This window comes from Stegostoma tigrinum, chromosome 31 (assembly GCF_030684315.1).
Source record: "Stegostoma tigrinum isolate sSteTig4 chromosome 31, sSteTig4.hap1, whole genome shotgun sequence".
NCBI classification, from domain to species: Eukaryota; Metazoa; Chordata; class Chondrichthyes; order Orectolobiformes; family Stegostomatidae; genus Stegostoma; species Stegostoma tigrinum.
The window spans coordinates 18,856,973-18,880,233 of record NC_081384.1 but is presented as its reverse complement, the minus strand read 5'-3'; the positions used below and the strand labels follow the sequence as shown (position 1 = coordinate 18,880,233).

Below are 23,261 nucleotides of genomic sequence, written 5' to 3'. Positions count from 1 at the left end.
CATTCTTTCTTACCCGCTAGAGCATCTATTTACTCCAAAATGAGCTGAAGGTGTTTCCTTACACTGCCATACTTAGAAATCTATTTCATATATTATCATTTTCTAGTACTGGGTATCAGCCTCATGGTTCCAATTTGCAGTAGTTTCAAAACTTGAGCAATTTTGTACTAACTAGAACTGGTGCACAAGCTTGCAATTTTTTTTTGAGTGCAAATCACCAGTAGGGTCCAATGCTATTCATTCCTTTGTTTTGACATCTATTCCCTAACAATTACCTGCTGTTTCCTTTCCTGGCTTCTGTTTCTCATTAATTTCCATTTTCCCTTTGAAATTATTGCTTTAAGCTTACAGCTTCCGGTTGGACAGGATTGAAATAGCTTTTCAGGATGTCCCATTACACTGTGACATGAGGCTGTCCACAACCAATTTACAATGTCATTTTTCTCCCAAATTTTGAGATTAGTTTGCTGGGACATGCCCCTTTTTGAACTAACATTTGCTGTAATTTAACAGATTTTGACCATGCATTTAACCACGAAGTGAGACCGATTGGAATGTACTCGGCTGCACCATTTTTATTAAACTACATTTTTTAAAAAAACTTTGTCTCCAGGCAATGCAGTTGAACATCCCAGAATTCACAACACCTTCAAAGCAACATTTCACAAACTTCCCTCGCCTTTTACACCTTAACAATGAAAGCTGTGACCGCTGTTAAAAATTTCTCTGTTCTCCCTAAACGATATAAAACCTTATTTTCTCTGTGGAGCTAACCGTTTGTTTTCTTTGCATAATCAGTTATTGTAGTATATTGTGGCAGACTAGGGGATCAAATTCCAGAGAGATAGTGTTGTGAACTGGTATTATGCTTCATTTTCAACAGACATTCAAATTGGCCCAATGACAAATGTGAGTACAAAAAGGCGTCTTAAATTTGAACTGGAAATAAAATACCTTGGATGAATTAGAGTTCATTCTTCCTCAGTAACCCTCCATTACAAAGCTGCTCTCAGGTCATGAAGCAAACCGGGAACTTCAAACCGCTTTTCAGTAAATTTAAACCATACAGGATGAAATGCAATTGCAAATCTGAGAGATTTCAGCAGTTTGTAAGATAGAACAAAATGTCTCTTGAAGACACCACGTTAGTGTATGTAGCTATTTTATACCTATTGAATGTTTAAACTCTTTATATAAATGGATTCTACACTTTACCGTTTCTGCCTAAGCATAAAAAGGAATGCAAAGTGTTGGTTCTGAGTGCTTACAGTAAGGATCAAGTTTCTACTTTCTGTAACTCGAGTGAACACCTTCAGAAAAGCCTTGAATCAAAGTAATGCAAACCGGTTTTTCACCCCAATCAACACAAGGCTTCCACGCCACGCTTACTCCATATGAAAACAATTTACTTCCTGAATCGCTTCATAGTGAATATTTTAGAGCATTGTGAGTTACTGGTGGATAAAATTACGAACAAAAAGTCAGTAATTAGCAATAATAGCTTTGTCAAATCCCATCCACACAGTTAAGAGCTTTGTTAAATTCAGTTGGGCATTGCGTAATTCAAATGGCCCTTAGCCGTAGGTTTTGGACCATCATTGTGTTCATTTCAAATACTTAAACCTTATGACAACATCTTATTGTGTTTCAGTAATCTGATAATTTCCTCTCTACACAATGTTAAGTTCTATTTTGTTTGCTTCATAAGAAGCCTTAATGTTCACTTGGTTTTATTCACCTTCAAAATCCTCTCTGAGATTTTAGATATGGTGATTTTTACGAGAAAGTAGCTGTATTTTGAAGACCATTTCTGTGGAATCATAGTTGTCATAATATGTTTTTAGCCTTGTCAGTGGAAAGGTTCTCAGCCGGGATGGAGATCTGAGTTGCAGTGAAGTACATCATTTTATACAACAGGCACAAAATGAGCAATTCATGTCCCATGAAAATGTGCTGTACTTCAGTTAAAACCTATAATCTGCTCTGACATTATCTTATCTGATTTTTTTGGTTATAGTGCTCTTATCTTTAGCTGTGTAAATTAGCATTCAGAGTGCAGTTTCAACAGTAATTTCAACAATAGCTCAGTAACTCTCAATAAGCCCAACATGCCACGCGACTACAAGATAACAAAATGTGGAGCTGGATGAACACAGCAGGCCAAGCAGCATCTCAGGAGCACAAAAGCTGACGTTTCGGGCCTAGACCCTTCATCAGTGAGGGGGATGGGGACGGGGAACTGGAATAAATAGGGAGAGAGGGGGAGGTGGACCGAAGATGGAGAGAAAAGAAGATAGGTAAAGAGGAGAGTATAGGTAAGGAAGTTGGGAGGGGATAGGTCAGTCCAGGGAAGATGGACAGGTTAAGGAGGCGGGATGAGGTGGTAGGTAGGAAATGGAGGTGAGCAGTTTCAAGGCTGAAGAGATTACAAGAGAGTTGCAGTGGGAGAGAGATTCCCTGAGGTTGGTCCGGAGGGAGGAGGGTAACTTCTTCAGGTTAGGCATCCCTGGAAGAGGCTTCGCAGTGAGGTTAAAATTGTATCAGTGATAATGGGAAATGCAGTGATAATGGGAACCCCTCTCTGATGAAGGGTCTAGGTCCGAAACATCAGCTTTTGTGCTCCTGAGATGCTGCTTGGCCTGCTGTGTTCATCCAGCTCCACACTTTGTTATCTTGGATTCTCCAGCATCTGCAGTTCCCATTATCACTGCCATGTGACTACAGTCATTTTGTTGCAGTTAGTTGTATGTTTTAGACATTATTGTTGAAACAATAAATGAAAATTGTCATCTCTCATTGTTACACTGCTATCAGCATGATTTTTGATGTGTGTATTTGACACATAACATTTGCATCTGTGTGCATGTATTTCTCATTCATGAAATAAATCAATTATGAATGACTTTCCAAACCTTTAATATAATGCTGTTTTTATGTGTTTATGCATGTGTGTGTTTCCCAGAAATTATGAAAGAAGGAACTGTTGCTACTCCAGTCCCACAGCAATGTGGGCAATAAATGCTGCCTGGCCAGCGATGCCCTCATTCTGTGAATGAATAAAAAACAGCTTTCCTGCACATTTGCACTGATGATATTCACCTTTACCTTCACCAAGTCCCTTGACTTCTCCATTGTTGCCAGATTATCAAACAATTGAAATGTGTTCCAATTGAATATATGAAAAGCCAAAATCATTGCTTTTGCTACTCACTTCTACCTCACACACCCCTCTGCAACACCCCACAAGTTCTGATCTCAAGTTACCAATTCCATTTCACTCTGAAGCAACCATCTGAGGCTGTTTATAATTTAGGAGTCATCTTCCAGCTGGAATGAACTTCCAAAATATACACACACCATCACAAAGACCATCAATTTCCATCTTTGTGATGTTTCACAACTTTGCATCTGCCTCACTTCATCAATTGATAAAACTATCATCTATGCCTTTGATAGCTCTAGATTAGACTATTCAAGTGGACACCACATGGCTAGCTTTACACGTTCCATCTTTTGTAAACTTAAGGTTATTTAAGATTCTAGTATCAGTGTCCTCACTGCAACAAGTCTTTTTTTTCCAGCACTCCCGTCCAAGCTGCTCTTCACTGTCTCCTGAATAAGCAATGTCTTTGTTTTGACGCTTGTCAATGTTGTTTTCAAGCCCTTCCGTGGCCTCACTCCTTCCTATGTCTGCAATTGCCTCCAGCAGCTTAATCCTTCCTGATATTATCCATATGGTCTATTGAGTTTGCCTGATTTTAATTTCTCCACCATTCATGGTCATGCCTTCAGCTGCCTTGACCATAAACTCTGGAATGCCCTGACTAAATTTCTTTGCCTCACCGCCGTTTGTCTTTGATCTTTTAAGGTGCTTCTTCAAACCCAACTCTTTGACCAAACTGTTGATCATCAGTACATTTATGGTTTTATATGGTTAAATTCAAATTTTGCTTTATATCTTGTTAGCGGCTTTAATACATGTGTTGTATAAGGAATGTGATAGAAAATATTTAAGATAAATACTTAGATAAATAGATAATCATCTATTGAATTAATAGTGAATCACAAGCTACAAAAAATAAAAAGTAATGTCACCATTGTCGCTAAAGACTGCTCTGTCACTAAAGAGGAAGAGAGAGATAACTGCTGGTGGTTTAATCTGACATTCACCATACCCCAGGTGAGGTGAAGATTGAGAAGGTGTGATCTTCCTGGTAACCTCAGCAAGTAAGGAAACCGAACCCACATTGTTGGCATCATTCTACATAACAAACCAGCTGTCCATCCAACAGAGCTAACTGACCCCCAGACATCTACACGCGATAACAAGTGTTGAATTTACTCAAGATGAACGTAACTGAAGATTGATCAGGGATGATTAAAGAATTGTAACACTCAACAATTCCATCACACATTTCAGGTCACTTATAGAATTGAATTACTTTGGATGTATTATGATGGTGAGTACCAGATCAAATTCAGAGTTTAGTAACTACGCACCACAACAGACCATTTTCTACCATCACATCCCCAACCATCTGACTATTCCGGTCTCCCTGACTATTCTATGACTACGGTCCTAAACTATCTGGCTAAACCTAATTGTCTAACTGTCCCAAGCTCCTAATCACACTACTCCATGGCCATCACATTTCAGCCAATCACTAAGCCACTCATTTACTGATTGGGATCTTTTAAGTCTTATCTGACTATGGTAGCTAGTCTCATGAAAAAGGACAAAGTGCTTTGACTCTCCTATTTTGCTGGACTTGCCATTAGGATGCTGCACTGCCCATTTCTGCTTTAGCCTAGAAGGAAAGTCCCAGCTGAATTGCTCACTTGAATTAAAATAGAAATTGTTGGAAAAAGAGAAAAAGAACTGAGAAGTTGAGAATCTTTGTGGAAAGAGAAAACTTCAGATTGAAGACCTAATTTGACCTGCCTAACCTGCTGAATTATCTCCACCATTTTTCTTTATATAATTTTGGTTTGGCAGCACCTGCAGTATTCGTTCATTTACTCAGAGAATTGGTTTGTCCAATACAAAATTCCCTAGCATTCTCCAAATGATATACCACCATAATACCAGTTGCCAAAACAATGTACGCTTTTGAACCAACCACACCTACTGTATACAAGGAAGTCTTTGTATTGTTGATTGATATCTATCTGGAGACAACGTGGCATTCCATGAGAGAGATAATAAGAACTGCTGATGCTGCAGCCAGAGGTAACACAACGTGGAGCTGGCGAAACACAGCAGGTCAGGCAGCATCAGAGGAGCAGAAATTTCTGAAGAAGGGTCCCAACCTGAAACATCAGCTTTCCTGTTCCTCTGATGCTGCCTGGCCTGTTGTGTTCCTCCAGCTCCAAACTTAGCGTTCCATGAATTAGTTTTACAGAGGAGTTTCTACAGCTAGATGAACTAAAATTACTGAGAGACAAAGCTTTCTTTCAGGTTGGATTCAACCTTGACTCTGACATTTCCCCCACAGCTATGCAGTTTAGCTAATTTGTAGATTATTGAATTTTCTGCATCGAGTGAATGTAGTTATTATTAGCACTCAAGTGATTTCATTGGAAACATGAAGGACCCAGATTTCCCAGCTCAATAAGCTGTTCACCACAAGGGAAAGGAAAAGCAGTCAAGGATCCCCAAATCAAACCACTACCCAGTGAATCCTGCCTAACAATACAAAGCAAAATCTTCTGCGACAAACTTTCTGCACTCCGATGCAAATGAGCAATTCCGGCTGGGAACTTCCATCTGGGCTAAAGCAGAAATGGGCAGTGCAGCATCCCAATGGCAAGTCCAGCAACTTGGGAGAGACAAAGGACTTTTTCCTTTTTCATGAGACTAGCTGCCATCGTCAGATAAGACTGTGATCCATATCCGTAAATGAGTGGCTTAGTGAGTGGGTGAAACGTAATGGCCATGGAGTAGTGCAATCAGGAGTTTGGAGGCAGTTAGACAATTAGGGTTAGTCAGATAGTTTAGACCTTTAGTCAAAGAATAGTCAGGAAGACCAGAATAGTCAGATGGTTGGGGATGTGATGGTAGAAGATGGTCAGTTGTGGTGCTTAGTTACCAAACTCTGAATTTAATCTGGTGCTCACCATCATATCACAGCCAAAGTAATTGTGCAGCTAAATTGCACACATCTAGCCCAAAATCTCTGACAACAAGATCCGGGAAGAAGCCTGGGAAGAAAAAAACCAGCCCTTTGGAATTTTAAACTTCCTGGGTAATTTCAGCAGGTGTGTGTGCCAAGACCAAACTTGAGCCCTAGAACAAAAAATCTGCATAGTTGATGATTACACACAGTTTTTAGGTGAGGGCAAGGTTGGGCATTGTCAAATAAAACTTAATATGGAACTATGTAAAGTGATGTTATTACAGTTATATTAAAGCTCAGTTACCAGATTTTAAGGAGCATTTTAAGGTGCAAGAGAGATGGGGTGGAGGGATTATGAAGTGGGGTGCAATATAATGGAGTCTATATGGTTTTAAATGGGTAATTAGAACCTTATTGTTATCAGTTTTTTTCACATAATTTGAGACCTTTCATTTTTCTATAGGATGCCTGTAAAGGTGCTAATTGAATCTCGCACAAGTAAAAGCTGCCTTGTCACAGTGATTAATCATAGAATTTTAATCTATGAACACAAAGCAGTTTAGACATAGTCATAATCTGCATGTTTACTTCTTTCTCCCAATTAAGTAGACTGTGGAATAATTGTTTATTGTGCATTGATAGTTTTCTAAATAAAACCATTGGCTCAATGGCTAGCATTGCTGCCTCACAGCACGAGGGGCATGGGTTCAATTCCACTCTCCAACAACAGTCTGTGTGGGTTTCCTCTCGGTGCTCTGGTTTTCTTCCACAATCCAGAAGTGTGCAGGTTAGGTGAATTGGTCATGCTAAACTGTCCATGATATCCAGGGATGTGTAGATTAGGTGGATAAACCATGGCAAATGCAGGATTACATAATCATGGTAGCGCTTTTGTGTCTGGGTAGTATGTTCTTTGAAGGGTCGATATGGACACAATGGGCCAAATGGCCTGCTTCCACATTGTAGGGGTTCTATGATTCAATGAAAAATTTTATTAAAGGAACAACTAATTTTTACGTTTAAATCTGTCTTGACTTCAATACCACGAGGTTTCAGTTGCTGGTAACTATGTTTATGATATGAAATACTCTTGTAAGGTGGAAAGCCACTTTACTGGAAATATCTAGTGGTCAAAGAAAATAAACATCTATTCATATACTCTTTTTTCATGACCACAGGGTCAGACCACTTTATAGTCAATGAAGTAAACAACCGTGTATGTTCCATGTACTTGGGAGGTCAGGCACCATCTGTGGAGAGAGAAACAGTGTTAATTTTTCATGTTTGATAATATTTTGTCAGAACTATTCTGATAATGGGTCAACAGTCTGAAATTTTGGCTCCGTCCATCTGTCTATCCGTCTTTCTCTCTCTCTCTCTCCGCCCTCCACCCCCTCACCCCCCAAACAGGTGACATCTGGCCTGCTGAGTGCTTGCAGTGTTCACATGGAATTTCACTGGAATATTTTTGAAGTGTAATAATGGTCACTCAAATTGGTTTGGCATTGGATTTAGGTCACATCAGAATTCTGAAATTAAAATGAGCAATGTACAGAGTCAGTAGAGGGCATTGACCTTAGACTTAAACTGGGCTGAGACCGTAAGAAACACTGGTATTTTTCAGTATACAGACTTTGAGCTGCAGGCATCCATCATTAATAGCTCCTTCGGCTAATGGGGAAAATAAACACCTTGGATGAATTACAAGTGAAATTGGCACAGAAGTTTTAGCACCACAACAGAAAACACATCCTATTTTGCAACCAGGTTACAATATACAAAAAAAAGAAGTTGAAAGCAGAATATTTATCAAAAAAGTAAAAGAATCACAAAGTAGATTTTTTCAGCTACCAAACTTAGTAAATTTAAATCTAAATACCAACAATACAAAACAAAAAGCACAGAATGTGTGACTGCTGAAATGTCAGTTTATGTTGACTCCTGTGTCTTGTGGTTTATTGCTGATGAACAGCCTGAGCTAGAGCTTTCCTGCAGGCCCCTGGATCGCATCCTCCAGCTGAATTGTGGTATTGGAAAACAATCATTCATGGTGGCCAATTAATGGACAGAGAACAAAGATGGGGGCTAAACAGAGGTGTTTTTAGCTTGAAAGCTACAATAAGATGTAATGGAGATAATTAAGCAAATGAGTGCATCATAATGGTCCCTTTCCAATCTCTTTAAAATCTAAATGACAAAAAAAATGGTTTAGTAGTCATCCCTACTACACAGCAGACATAGACTGCTGCTACAGCACATGGAAGGTGTACAGTACCTGAGGACTGTTTCCTCATTACACAGCGATCACTAGTGGGGTTTATCCTGGCAGCCACTGCATCTCAAGTCAGGGACATGGTTGTGAAGCTGGTGTGGGAATTAAATCCATGTTGGCATTGCTCTGCACCTGTCCAACCGACTAAGTAACTGACTTCCACCATGTGGTTACCATAGCTTCCACCACCTCCAGGGAGCCTAAGGAGAAAGAAGCCATTCATTTGCTCAGCCTCAAATAAACGTTTCAGACTCTTACCAGTTGTGTGTCATGTGAAGACTGGCGGAGCCTGTTCCCTCACCTCATCTCGCCCTAGAGAAAATCACCCTGGCATTGACACTGAGCCATGGAATGGGCAGCCTGGCTGTTGGGGCTGGTTTTACCTTTCACCCACTTCTGATCCCAGCCCCAGCGGGGCCTCAAATTCAGATGTGATATTTCAGGTGCCTGTGATAAAGCTTGGTAAATGAGATTTCATCAGACTTTGTGCCAAATTTGAATTGTCTGCAGCAGTAAGGTTCCTAAATCAATTGAGTGTAACAGTACAATGATTAGCATTGCCCAGGTGCTCTTAAGCAAATAAAAGACACTGAACTAGGACCACAAATGCTAAATTCAACGTAATAATTTTCTTATATTCTACACAGCATTTTGAAATAATAACCACCATCACAGCATCTTCAAATATTAGTGTCAAGTTTCCTGCAAGACTTGACTGCCCCCATCAGTCCGTTTAATGCGAATGTGTTCGATATTATTTTATTTCTATCATTTCTCTCTGTCAATGTTGCAGGGTACAGTTTCTGCCTTTTGTAGGGGTTTGTAGGGGAGCTGGATAGTTTCAAATTTCATCTAACATTAGTTTGTGAAGGACTGATATGTTCTGCCCTCACAACCAGCCATAGTTGCAGTAATGGGCCTTTCATCACTAACAGGATATTTGTATCTGCTGAGTCTATACATATGTTAGCTTCCACAGCATTACAACTAGACAAGGGTAAGCGAAATTTTCAATAGATATTGATTACAGTTTCTGATATTTACACATATTACAATCAGAGACACTGTTGTGCTTAGGCTGTACTGAGTAATCCAATTATAAACTATAGCTATTCCCCCAACACATCATGGTTTTTGGTTTTATAAATAACAGCATAGAGTGAAGTGATAATTTTTATTGGCAAACACATTAGTTGGCTCACATATTGAACAGCATGGGTAGTTGTGAGAGCTTAAGACAGTAGATTATGATTTTGAAAGTATTTGGATTGAAAGAGATAGAAGCTGATGGAACTCCTGCTACAGTTGAGTTGAAGGAAGATAAAACTCTCTGTTGTCGTAGTAAATCATCTGGTAATGTATGTATGTAGAACTTTCCGGCAGACCTCTGGACCTCACCCTCAGACTGAATTGTGGTACAGAAGAGCAGTCATTCATGGTGACCAATTAATGGGTAGACAGCAAGATGGAGAGGTGTTCTTAGCTTGAAAGCTACAATAGGATGTAATGGAGATAATTAAGCAAAAGAGTGCATCATAATGGACCCTTTCCAAACTCTTTAAAATCTAAATGATAAACTTCACTTTTAACAAACTTCACTTCAGGGGTCTAACAGGTAAGTGGAACCTCAATCTCATGATCTTATCAAATCTTGAGGAGCCAAATGGCAGATTCCTGGTTTGAATTTGTATGTGTGTTTGAGTGAGAAAGAGTCTTTGTGGGGACCATTGCACTATGGTATGAATGTGCAGCAATATTTCACTTACACCTGAAAATATACCCTCTCTAATAACATTACTTATAAGAGAATGATATTCTTCATTGATTACAAATGTCCATTGTTTTTTCTGATCAAAGTATGGAAAATTTGGGCTCTGAACCTGGAGCTGTCAAGCTAAAGAGCCTGGGGAAAAGCTTTTATTGCTTTTCTTATCATTTAAAAAAAACTACTATGTAATCTGCCCCAATTATTTCCTAAACCTCTGTACTAGTTTGCACTGCTAAAATTATACTGTTGCACCTTTGTGTGAAGTTGAGTATAATTTTGCTTTAATTAACAGATCGTACTCCTATTAATTGGTTTGGGATTTGCATTTCCAATGAAGTGAACAGAGATTCCATGTGTGTTACTTAACACTGTTAAAATTGAAAACTGTGCCTTAAATTGGCTGTCATTATCTGGAGATTAATACTTGAGATGATGTTTTCACCGACAGATTCTTACAGCCTAAACAGTTCAGAGCTGTCACCTATGTTTCCTAGCAATAAGGTCTAGGATATCAAGGATAAACTTGATGTTATCCTATCTTGTTCTGGGTCCACCTTGTGACCTGTTTCATGCTGGTGGTGAATGATGTGGAAAGATCAGATGTCAAGTGTAGTCAAGTAGAATGATTAACCAATCGACTCAGTCACATTTCATTTAATTTGTCAGTTGGCATAAAATTTTATTCAAGATTTGCCCTGGTGCTCAACCTATTAGTATTCACAGTAAAACCTACAATCAAGATCATCAATCTGCTTATTTGTTACTTTTATGCAAACCTAAGCTTCTGAGCCTTTTGAATAAAGTGTAATAGAACTGCACTTTGAGATTACAAGTTATGTTTTCTTCATTCATTATCGATGTCACGTAGAAGAGATGCTGCATCCTAAACAGTTCAATTCTAAAGGGGTTGTAAGAACAGCGAGACACCTGTGTTATATATAACCTTGTTTTTGAATGTGACAGGGCGGGCTAAACAATTGATTACAAAGGCATGTGGAATCTTGGGCTTTGTAAGGAGTATCATGGAGTATAAAAGCAAGAAATTTACGAAAACACCAGTTCAGCCTCAACTGGAGTATCATGTCAAATTCTAGGTAGTTCAGTGAAGTATATGATGACGTTAGAAAGAGTGCAGAAAAGTTCCCCAGACCATGCCAGGGATGTGGAATTTCAGTTACGGGGATCGATTGGAAAAGCTGTGACAGTTTCTCTCAGACAGAAGATTTCACAGAGATATTCGAAATCTGCCAGGGTACTTGAGAGAAACTGTTCCTATTAGTGGAAGGATCACGAATCAAAGAACACAGATTGAAGGTGATTTGCAAAAACAAAAATGAGGCTGACTTTTTTTTAAAATAAGAGTCAGTGGTTAAGATCTAAACCACAATGCCTGGCAACAAAATCAATTGTGATTTTCGAACAGGATTTGGAGAGTACATGAATATTAAAAAAAATAGATTTATAGGCAAAGGCCAGCAAAATGGGCCTAGTTGTTTCCTTTTGAAAGGAGAAATAATGAACATGTACTTTTTATGATTCCAGTGTGCACATGGGCTGGATTCCTTTTGGCAGAAACTCCACATTTATTAAATAAATTAAGTCTATCACTGCAGATTTTCACAAGGTTCTTGTATTTACTTACGGGTTCCATCAAGTCTCCTCATTTGTTAATTTGCAGGTCCAGTAAGATTGTCTAACAATAATTAAGACCTGTGAAATTTTTCTGTGAACAATGGTATGTAAATGGTAGGTAAATATAGTAACTTCAAACTCTTTGCTACATTTTGATGGTTAGTGCCTTGATTTATTGCTGAGAAAGACGTGTTGGACAGCAACTAGGTGTGGACCTGCATGAACACAGCAGGTCAGCCAGCATCAGAGGAGCAGGATGGCTGATGTTTTAGGTCGGGACCTTCTTCAGAAATGGGTGAGGTGAAAGGGAGCTTGAGGGAAGAGGAGAAGGTAGATGGGATGGTGATAGGTGAGTGCAGGTAGGGAGAGGTGGAGACTGGTCAGTGAGGTGGGAGAAGTGGATAGGTCGGGGAGAAGAAGGACATGTCAAGGAGGCGGGGATAAGAGGGAAGATTGGTCATGGTATGAGGCCGGGATAGGGAAAATTTGAAACCAAACAGAGGCTCAGAGACTGCTTTGTAAAACACCTGTACTCGGTTTTTGACAAACAGCAACAACTTCAAGTCACTAACCACTTCAACTCCCCCTCCCACTGCCTGACCACACGTCCATCCTGGGCCTCCTCCAGTGTCACAACAACACCACCCGGAAACTGGAGGAGCAGCACCTCATATTCCACCTTGGGAGCCTACAGCCCAACGCTCTCAGTCTGGATTTTACTAGTTTCAAAATCTCCGCATCCCCCAGCCTCATCCCATGACCAACCCTCCCTCTCATCCCTGCCTCTTTGGCCTGTCTGTCTTCTCTCCCACCTATCCGCTCCTCCCACCTCACTGACCAATCCCCACCACTCCTTACCTGTACTTACCTATCACCATCCCACCTACCCTCCCCAGACTCACCCACCCTCTCTATTTATTTCAGAGTTATCTCTCCCCTCCCCATTTCCAAAGAAGGGTTCCAACCCAAAACGCCAACTTTCCTGTCCCTCAGATGCTGCCTAGCCTGTTGTGTTCCTCCAGTTCTATGCTGTGTTTTCTCTGACTCCAGTAATGACGGATCCTACTATCTCTTGAGCAGTAACTTAATGATTTTTGTATGAGATTGTGCATTCATGGTCGCTGGAAGTTACTGCCTGATTCATATGTTAATATCAGTAAGACCTATTGACCACATCATAATCAGCCTTCTGCAGTGATGTCATTTAATCTTGCCTTTCAAGATTTCATTATAGAAAGAGCCCATTATAATTTGTGTTGCAGTTGAAAACAACAGTATTTTGTGTTGGGCATGGTAATTATTTTCCATAGTCATACACTTAGAATGAATGCTACAGCAACTGTATTAATTAGAAACTCATTACTGTTGATTGTAAAATGATTTTTAATTTTATATTTAATTGCATCCAATAACTGCAGTTAAGTGGGTGAATGCTGATTAGAAACAAATTTTTGATGATATTGAATTTGTAGTGCATTATAACAGCTCCCGGTGGTCACTTTGCAAATACACTTTTCCACACAGACAGGGGCTTTGAACAGAATTCCTATACTGTGGAAAAAGGCCATTCAACCTATTGAGTTTGCACCAACCCTCCAAAGAGTATACCACCTACACCCAGCCCTCTTTCCTATCCTTGTAGCATTGCATTTTACCATGGCGAATTCGATAAGCCTAGGCATCCCAGGCTATTTAGCATGGACAATCCACCTACCCTGCACATCTTTTGACTGTGGCAGGAAAACTAGAACACCTGGAGGAAACCCATGCATACACAGTAAGATCATATAATCTCCACACATCCAGATATTCAAGGCTGGAATTGTACCTGGGTCCTTGGTGCAGTGAGGCAGCAGTACTGACCACTGAGCCATTGTGAATCATGTTTAAATAGTTTTAAATTAAAAGACTGGTGCTTGAATTTCTTCATTGCCAGTCTCCTAATGTGACTTTTGGACAGCCTTCTGCTCTGCAGTACAGTGTGCCTTTAAGAGGGACTGATAGCCTTGTAGAGCTGGAGGCTAGCAGGAATGCACACCAATACTCAAGCTCTTAGATTCCATACTTCATGCGCGACCATCGTGCAGCACAGGGTGTCTGAGCTACAGGCGACAAACCATTCAAACAAGGAAGCAACATGAAATAAATGTGCTGTCTGCCACAGACAGAACTAGCATCTGCAGATCATGAATTGTGACTTCTGCGCTCAAAATTGGAACAGTCTAATTTTTCGGCCAGGGACTTCTGATCTCCAGTGTTCTTCACACAGATAACCTGCTTAAAGAATGGAAGGGAAGCTGCAGCTAAGCGTAAAGCTGGATGAACACAGCAGGCCAAGCAGCATCTCAGGAGCACAAAAGCTGACGTTTTTGGCCTAGACCCTTCATCAGAGATTAAGCTCTCTGATGAAGGGTCTAGGCCCGAAACGTCAGCTTTTGTGCTCCTGAGATGCTGCTGGGCCTGCTGTGTTCATCCAGCCTCACATTTTATTATCTTGGATTCTCCAGCATCTGCAGTTCCCATTATCTCTGCAGCTAAGTGTATTTGTTCTTGCAGCACCTTGGCCAGTTGCCACTTGCATGGTTAGCCAATGGTTGCACATCTTGAAGAATGCAGAAGCCTTGAGAAATAATCACTGTATTTAGATTATATTTGGAGTCCTTCTCCCTGTTTAATACATTCCTCAGTGGGTGGAACTTCAGTTTGTCTTTGTTTCCTTTGAAACAATTTGCCTTTTAAATAATAGCACTCAAATATTGGCTCTGATGCAATGTCTGAGTCGGCTGTTTGACAGGTTTAGGATTAGAGCTAGAATTCCATGTCACCTCCCTTTTGTATACTCTTCCTCCTCCTGTCTGTGGGCCTGAGATCGGGTTACCACACAGCCAGCAAATAATCCAGGATGTTTCTCTGTCAGAACCTCAGTTTCCTTTTGTTTGTTTGTTACAACATCCTCAGTGTGGTCAACATTTTATTGTAATTCCCCAGTGTAAAATCAATTCCTTCTGTTGGGATTTGTTGCACTAATCTAACTATAACTTGTTTGCTTAATAAGTCATGTTTCAATTCAAGTATACACAATGAAAGTGGTTTGTCAACCTCTGGTATACATCCAATTAATTCTTTTTCCTTTTTTCGTCCCTGAGGAAGACAGAAATTGTATCATCAGTCTGCATTAGAAGTGGATTTGTTCTACTGTCTCATAACACCGTCCATTGGTTTGCCTCCTTGATTAGAAGTGTAAGGAAATGTCTCAGCCTTTGAAAAAAAAGCCTAACATCTCCACCAGTCTGATTCTGGCTCTTCTCAGCATATAGAACAATGGTTGTATTCACATTGTGCATTTTCTCACTTACCTGTTGGCAAGATGGCAGTACAAAAAGCAGAGATATTTCCCCTTCCTAAAATAAAACCCAACCCCGCACCACCCGTTCTACCGCCTTCCCAAAATAATAATAAGTATTCTGAAGAAGGGTCCAGACCCAAAACAACAGCTTTCTTGCTCCTCTGATGCTCCCTGGCCTGCTGTGTTCATCCAGCTCCACACCTTGTCATACAAAAATCAGATTGTTGAGAGTGCGTTTCGGTCATTGTGAGCACTTTACTTACCAAATGACTGAACAATGGTGGGGATACTCAAGTAAGTATGCACTTCTGATGACAAATGGCATTGACTGAATCAGTGTAAAAAATGGGGGAATTTTAAAGATTTGAATGTTGTGCTTGTGTTTGTGTTTCCATGATCTCCTATATTAGGTCATGGTACAATTAGACCAGATTAAAAATCAGTCATAAAATTAGCTCAAGCCCCTACCACACCCACCCCACCCCGCCCCCCACCAAACTAACTGAAATTATAAATAGAGACATGGAGAATAAAAGCAAGGAAGAATGCTACACCTCTACAAATCATTGGTCAGACTGCATTTAGAGTACTGTGCTCAGTTCTGGACACCTTATTTAAGGAAGGATGTTAAAGCCCTGGAGAGAGTGCAAAGGAGATTTGCTAGAATAATACCAGCAAATAGGGATCGTAGATATAAGGAGAGAATGGAGAAATTGGCTTATTCTCATTTGGCAGGGTAAATAAAAATATTTTGTTTCTACCAGCTGGTATATCAATAATTATGGGCTACAATATCAAATCAGTCAACAAAAGAGCTCTGAGCGAAACTTCTGTACGCACAAAGTTGTAAGGAGACTGGGAGAGTGGTGAAGTACAAATACCTGTATGGCTTTCCTGCTCAAATTAATTTTGCTGCTTATAACAGCATGACCCAATACTTGTGGCTGAACAATGATGTGCACTGTGCAATACTGAGCTAGAATGAGTATTATCATTGTAAAGAAACCAAATAATACTTGAAGTCGCATAACGAAAGCTATGTAAAATTCAAGTGCTGATTATTTAAATTAATGTCGGTGGAATAGTATCGCTTATATTTGTAAATTTACAACACAGCATTCTTCCTGCCATAGCTCTAGATATACATCTTCTTCAGGCTTCTCTCCCTCCTCCACTCTTGTCCATAAGATTCACCTTGTTCTCCCTTAATCCTGTTTCCATAAACTACTAAACACCTATTTGTGGGCAGCATGGTGACTCAGTGGTTAGCACTGCAGCCTCATAGTGCCAGAGACCTGGGTTTGATTCCAGCCTTAGGTGATTGTGTGGAGTTTGCACATTCTCCCTGTGTCTGCGTGGGTTTCCTTCGGGTGCTCCGGTTTCCTCCCACAGTCCAAAGATGTGCAGACTAGGTGGATCAGCCATGCTGAATTGCCCATAGTGTTCAGGGGTGTGTCAGTTATAGGGGGATAGGTCTGGGTGGGATGCTTCAAGTGGCAGTGTGGACTTGCTGGGCTGAAGGGCCTGTTTCCACGCTGTAGGTAATCTAAAATATTTTACCTTCTTGGCCCTCATGTGAATTGATTATAGTTAATGGCTCCTTTTCTTAAATTACTACATAGACTTAACTGAAGTCATTTTCTTTGGACCACACCACAAACTGTTCTCTCACTGAATCCATTCATCTCCCTGATTGTTCATAACCTTCAGATTGTATTCAATCAAGAGACACCAAAATAATAATGAAGAAAGGTTACAACGCAAAGTAAATAAAGAAAATGTCACACTTCTATTAGGATATGACTGGACATAATAAACCAGAACTGCTAGAAATTAAATGGGGAACCTATTGCAGAAATAGGAATGCCTAAGAAATCTTCAAAAAGGGGTGCATCAGGAAAGGTATTTTGAAAATGTGGCAGCAAAACAGGAGGAATGTGTTCCCTCAGAACGTACTAGAAATGGTGGGGGTAACTCAGGATAGTCAAGAAAATTGTGGCTCAGTTGTGGATCAAGAGAATTGTTTTTATTCGTGGGATGAGAGCATCGCTGGCTAGAACAGCATTTATTGACCGCCTCTAATTACCCTGGCCCATTTCTGTGGGTCTGGACTTACATGTAGGCCAGACCATGTAAGGATAGCAAATTTCCTTCCCTAAAGGACATTAATGAATGAGAAGGGTTTTTCCTGACAATTGGCAATGGGTTCATGGTTGCCATTAAACTCTTAATTCCAGATTTTTTTTCTTGAATTCACATTCCACCATCTGCCTTGGTGGGATTCAAACTCATGTACCTGGAACATTATCTGGTCTCTAGATTAATAGCCCAGTGATAATACCACTAGGCCATTAGCTCCCCAATCAGAATCAAGTAGAACAAGTCCACTTCTAATTCAGACTGATGATACAATTTCTGTCTTCCACAGGGGCTAATAAATTGAAAAGAATTAATTCGATGCATACGAGAGGTTTACAAAACACTTTCATTGTGTACAGTTGAATTGAAAAGAGACTTATTAAGTGAAGAAGTTATAGTTAGATTAGTGCAACAAATCCTTGCAGAAGGAATTGATTTTCCCTTGGGGAATGACTCGGTCGGTTTAAAAATGTTGGCCTCACTGAAGGTGTTGTAACTAATAAACAAGCAAACAAACAAAAAGAAACTGAGGCACTGAAGGAGAAACATCCCGGATTATTTGCTGTGTTGTGCCTCAATCTCAGGCCCATAGACAAGAAGAGGAAGAGTATACAAAAGGGAGGTGACATGGAGAGGCGACATGGAATTTTAGTCTTAACCCTAACCCTGTCAAACAGCCTCCTCAGAAATTGAATCAGAGCCAATATTTGAGTGTGATTAGCGAAAAGGCAAATTATTAAGAAGGAAATTAAGACTGCCTAAAATACCAGCCACTGAGGAATAGGCGGTGGTCCATCAGGATGCAACTTATCATTTTATTGCGAGATATGGCAAATGTATCATACAGTTCCCAAGGCAGATTATTAAAGACTTACAAAAATCCAGGCTAAAATATTAAGACATTTTATTGGATTACTTAAAGATGTTGTTAAATTTTGCCATACATGTCAGGAACCCCCAACCATCAATTAAACTTGCACTTTTAATTTTGATGCCAGCTTCCAAAGGACCATTTAGTCTTATTGGATGATGTAAGACTCCTAACTAAAACCAGGAGTGGAATCAGTCTCTTTAGCAATTACGAAATGTTTCAACAAGATTTCCTGAGCCAGCACCTTTGGAGAAAATGAAATAAAATGGTGGTGGAAAAATTAATTCAGCTTTTTTTCAAGATGATACCCAAGAAAATGCTGTTAAATCAATGTTCAAATGTTGTGTTACAAATATTCAAAGAAATAATTAGTAGTTCAGTAAAACTATTTATGTTATCATCTCATCATCCACAACCCCAAGAAGCATTAGAATGATGCCATCAAATTTTAAAGGCCACAATTAAATTTGATGGAAGGAATGTCTATTGAGTTAACTTATGAAAGCTGTAGACACTGATAAATCAACTAATATAATTGGGCCAGAGAAACATCTTTGGCTGTACAGAATGTTAATGTAGGGGATGTAACACAGAATCACATCCAATTTGATGATTACTTATTTCAGAAAATAATCTGCAAACTACCTTAGCCAAATTTTCATAACAAATATGTGAAATCGTTTTGTTTGACTTCAATGCTTGAACTAAACAATTTGAAAATAATTCACATGACAGGAAGAGATGTTGTCATAACAGATACCTTTTTCATCATATTTGTTATTTATAAAGTATCATCATCAAAATGGACTTTTGTAGGAGATGATAGTTGTGGAAAATTCTTGTGTATTTATTTGCTTCCATAAAAGAGAAATTTGTATACGTAGAATAGATACAGTGATGTGGAAATTGTAATAGAAAATGAAAATGCCTCTTAAAGACACCTTGTGGGTACTTATTATTGAATTCTAAAGTGAATGAATGATGTGTAACTTTATGTTTGATTTGTATTTCTATTTTCTTTATGTTTAAAAATATGGAAGACAGACTGCAAATTTTATTTTTGCGTTTTTGAGAGTTTTGGTACCAGGAAGTCTCAAGTTTGTTTATGGATGTATTTCCATAAGACCATAAGACATAGGAGTGGAAGTAAGGCCATTCGTCCCATCAAGTCCATTCCGCCATTTCAATCATGGCTGTTGGGCATTTCAACACCACTTCCCTGCACTCTCCCCGTAGCCCTTGATTCCTTTTGAGATCAAGAATTTGTCGATCTCTGCCTTGAAGGCATCCAACGTCCCGGCCTCCACTGCACTCTGCGGCAATGAATTCCACAAGCCCACCATTCTCTGGCTGAAGAAATGTCATCTCATTTCAGTTTTAAATTTACCCCCTCTAATTTTAAGGCTGTGCCCACGGGTCCTAGTCTCCCCGCCTAACGGAAACAACTTCCTAGCGGCCACCCCTTTCAGCTAAGTATTTACAACTTTGCGGTAGAGTTGGAACTCGTGGTTCAACAGTTCACTGTATTTGAAAACAAAAACAAGTGGAGAAGGTGCTGATGTGCCCAAATAGCAAGAATAAATCTCTGGAATCTGACTTGTCCAGTGTTACTATCAGCTGGAACGATAACATGATATGCCTCAGTGTTGTACATGCCAAAGTTTGGGGTCAGCTAGTTCAGCTAGATGACTGGTTTGTGTCGCAGACTGACACCAAACAGCGCAGGTTCAATTCCTGTACCCACTGAGGTTCCCATGAAAGTCCTACCTTCTCAACCTCACCTTCATCCTCACCTAAGGCATGGTGATCCTGCAGTTGAACTCACCACCAGCCGTGTCTCTCTCCAAGGGGAAATGGGACTATAGGGACTTTTCTGTAAATGCCACGGTTTTATTGCAGTTATTCCTGGGTATATTGTTGGAGTAAAATAACTCTCTGTGACTGCTTTTAAATCTTTCAGGTATTTGTGAAGTGCCATTTTGAGTATGAGCCTACCAACGATAACTTGATTCCATGTAAAGAAGCTGGCTTGAAGTTTACTTGTGGTGATATTCTGCAGATTGTGAATCAAGAAGACCTCAACTGGTGGCAGGTAAGGCCATTCACTGTGTCTGCTACTCTGCTGCGTTGCTGGAACAAACTCTTCCTAATAGGTTGAATTTTATTTGATTAACATTGGCCTAGATGTTGTGAGAGTTATTGGAGCAGAGTAGACGGAAGTGCATTGTGGAACCATGCAAACTGCCTGAAGCAGCTGACTCCATGGTAACTGGCTGGGAAATTGTTGGGCAATTCCCTCGCACTTCGAACCCTCCAAAAGAGTCAATTGAAGTTGGAAACTTTGGAGGTTTCAGACTCACCTAAGCTAATTAATTACCCAGAAAATGTTAAAGGATTAAAACCACTCATTCACCATTAAGCCCACCCAACTACACGTCCACTGACAACAAGCTCTGCCCAGACTAACCTCCCCGACCCAAGCTGGATGCTCCAGCCCATGCACTTTTGGATCTAATAACCCGATGAGCAGACATACCCTGGCACCAGCCTCCAAACCAAACAGCTAATGCTGCTGTCCTGACCCTTCATCAATCCGAAAATCCCAGCTAAAACTTTGAAGCCCACCTCCTCCAGTCCCTCGGGCTGTGTAGGATGTTGTACATCACTTGGGAGTATCAGTTTCTGGTGTTGATGGTCCAATATATTCATCATGAGTTTTGCTTAAGCTGTTGTATCCTCTTTCAGCCCAGAACCCACACCTTATCAAATTCACAGATTGTTTCCTAGGTGTCTGAGATAATAATAGATTATCCTCCTTTTCTCCTCCTCCAACTATCTGCAGCCCATGACACAGTTGATCATACCATCTTTCTCCAGTGTCTTTCCTCCATATCTATTGGACAATTCATTCTTTATTTTTGTATGGGATTTGGGCTCCTTTGGCAAGGCCTACATTTGTGCCCATCCCTAGTTGTCCTTGAGCACACTGGCTGTCTAGGCAATTTCAGAGGGCAGTTTCGAGTGAGCTTCGGTGCTGTAGGTCTGTAGTCACAGTTGGGTCAATCTAGGTAAGGATGGTCAATTCCCTTCCCTAAGGGGAAACCTTAGTGAACCAAGTGGATTTTTAGAACAATCAAGTCAGGTGCTATTGGATGGGTTTTTAATTCAGATTTTGTTTATGAATGACATCAACGTATTCAAAGAGTTGGGTTTTAAGGATTATACTGCCCCACAGAAATATAGTTTGTTTACATATATATGAATAGTGACATCAATTAAACTCACATTCACCTCTTGTTCTAAATTATAATGGTCAGATTTAACTCAATAGCATTCTTGCTTCACCCCTGCAATAGTGGAATTCACACCTGGGCCCACAGAACATGAGTCTGGGATCTGGACTGCTAGTCTCGTGACATTATCACTCTGCCAGCACCCACCAGATGAGAGTGTATTTGTCAGGCTGCATTGCCAGCTATCCAGCTGTAGCCAGGGAATCAGCTGGAAAGCTATCTATAACTGCTCCTAAGTTTTTACACTTGATGACCCTTCTTCTTAAGGATCTATTCTTGAACTCTGCATCTACACGATTCTCCTCAGCGATGTGTGAAAAACCATAGCATCAGTCAGTACATGTGTGTGGATGGTACCCAAATCATCCACTTATCAAGACCCCTCCACTTCCTCTTACTTTTATAACTAGTTATCTAAAATCCAGAACTCGATCACCAGAAATTCCCTCTAACTAAATATTGCGGTAATCAAAGGCTTTGTTTTCCATTCCCAAAGCAAGTTTCATTCTCCTGCTTGTGGCATCCCTCCCTCTGGCAATTCTGGTTCAAACATTAGTGTTGTTTTTGATCCCTTCAGGACCTGCCAATCACATGTTCACTCCATCAGCAAGACTGTATTTCCAACATGTAGCTGGATTCCATTCCTATTTTGGGCTGAAACCCTCATCCATATCTTGCAACCTTTATCCTAGAGTATCCCACTGCATTTCTCACTGGACTCACATATTTTGCACACCCTGACGTTTGAGATAATCTGAATTTCTGTTAGTGCGTTGTAATGCATTTACTGCCACCCATTCCTCACCTACATTGGCCTCTAGTTAACAAATGTCTCAATTTTAAAATACACATCCTTTGTTTCAAATCACTCCAAGATCTTCCCTTCAGGACTCTGTAATTTCCTCCAACTCTATAATCGTTCATGATTTCGGCACTTCTTCAATTAGGTCCTCTTGTGAATCCCTGAATTTGATCCTCTGCCATTGGCAGGAGTGCCTTTGCCTGTCAAGGCACTAAGCCCTGGAATTCCCCCCGAAACATTTTAGGTTGAATGTGTCTCATTCCACCTTTAACAGGGTAAAATGCCGCCCCCTAACAGTGCAGCACCCACTCAGTCAGCTCATGTCTCTGGATTTGGGTTTGACCGATCAACTTCCTAACTCTGAAGCAAAAATTGCTATTGAGTTAAATCTGACCTTAGTAATTTAGAACCAGAAATTAATGTGAGCTTGATAAATGTAATTGTTAATATATGTAAACAAACTATATTTTTTGTGGTACAGTGTAGTCCTTAAAACCTACGTATTTGAACAAGTTATTGTCATTTATCCTCAGATGGCCCTTATCTGATGTCAACATTTGCTTGAAAATACTCCTAGATGCAACCTAGGCATTATACTAATGTGTAAGCTTATATGTAAACCTTCAGTCTATTCACCTTTATGGACTCCATGTGCTATAGTGTATAAAATGTTGCTGCTTTGCCTGGTATCCCACAAACTGCAGTCAGTCTCAGAAATCAGTTGGTTTTCTGTTATACCTGCTTCATAGCTTATTATGTGCTTTACTGTTATAAATAAGCTAACCCACAGAGTTAATCAAATCCCAATGAATGACTGATTATTCAACTACTATCATTAATTTGTAATAAAGGCACTAATATTTGTTTTTATTTTAATCTTTTATGGAATGTGGGCCAACTCTGTTAAGGCCAGCATTCATTGCCCATCCCTAATTGTCCTTGAACTGAGAGGCATGCCAGACCATTTCAGAGAGCAGTTAAGGGTCAACAATATTGCCGTGGATATGGAACTACATGTGGGC

General features: G+C 40.1%; 1 protein-coding gene across 5 annotated transcripts in view; it reads left to right on the top strand.

Annotated features, from left to right (window-relative positions):
- The window catches only part of mpp2b (MAGUK p55 scaffold protein 2b), a 529,160-nt gene that overhangs the window by 466,300 nt on the left and 39,599 nt on the right, over nt 1–23,261 (top strand). For all 5 annotated transcript variants that reach the window (XM_048560704.1, XM_048560703.1, XM_048560705.2 and 2 more), the window contains one exon: nt 20,105–20,236. In XM_048560704.1, the coding sequence (XP_048416661.1) occupies nt 20,105–20,236 (132 nt within the window). The remainder of the gene's footprint in view (nt 1–20,104; nt 20,237–23,261) is intronic.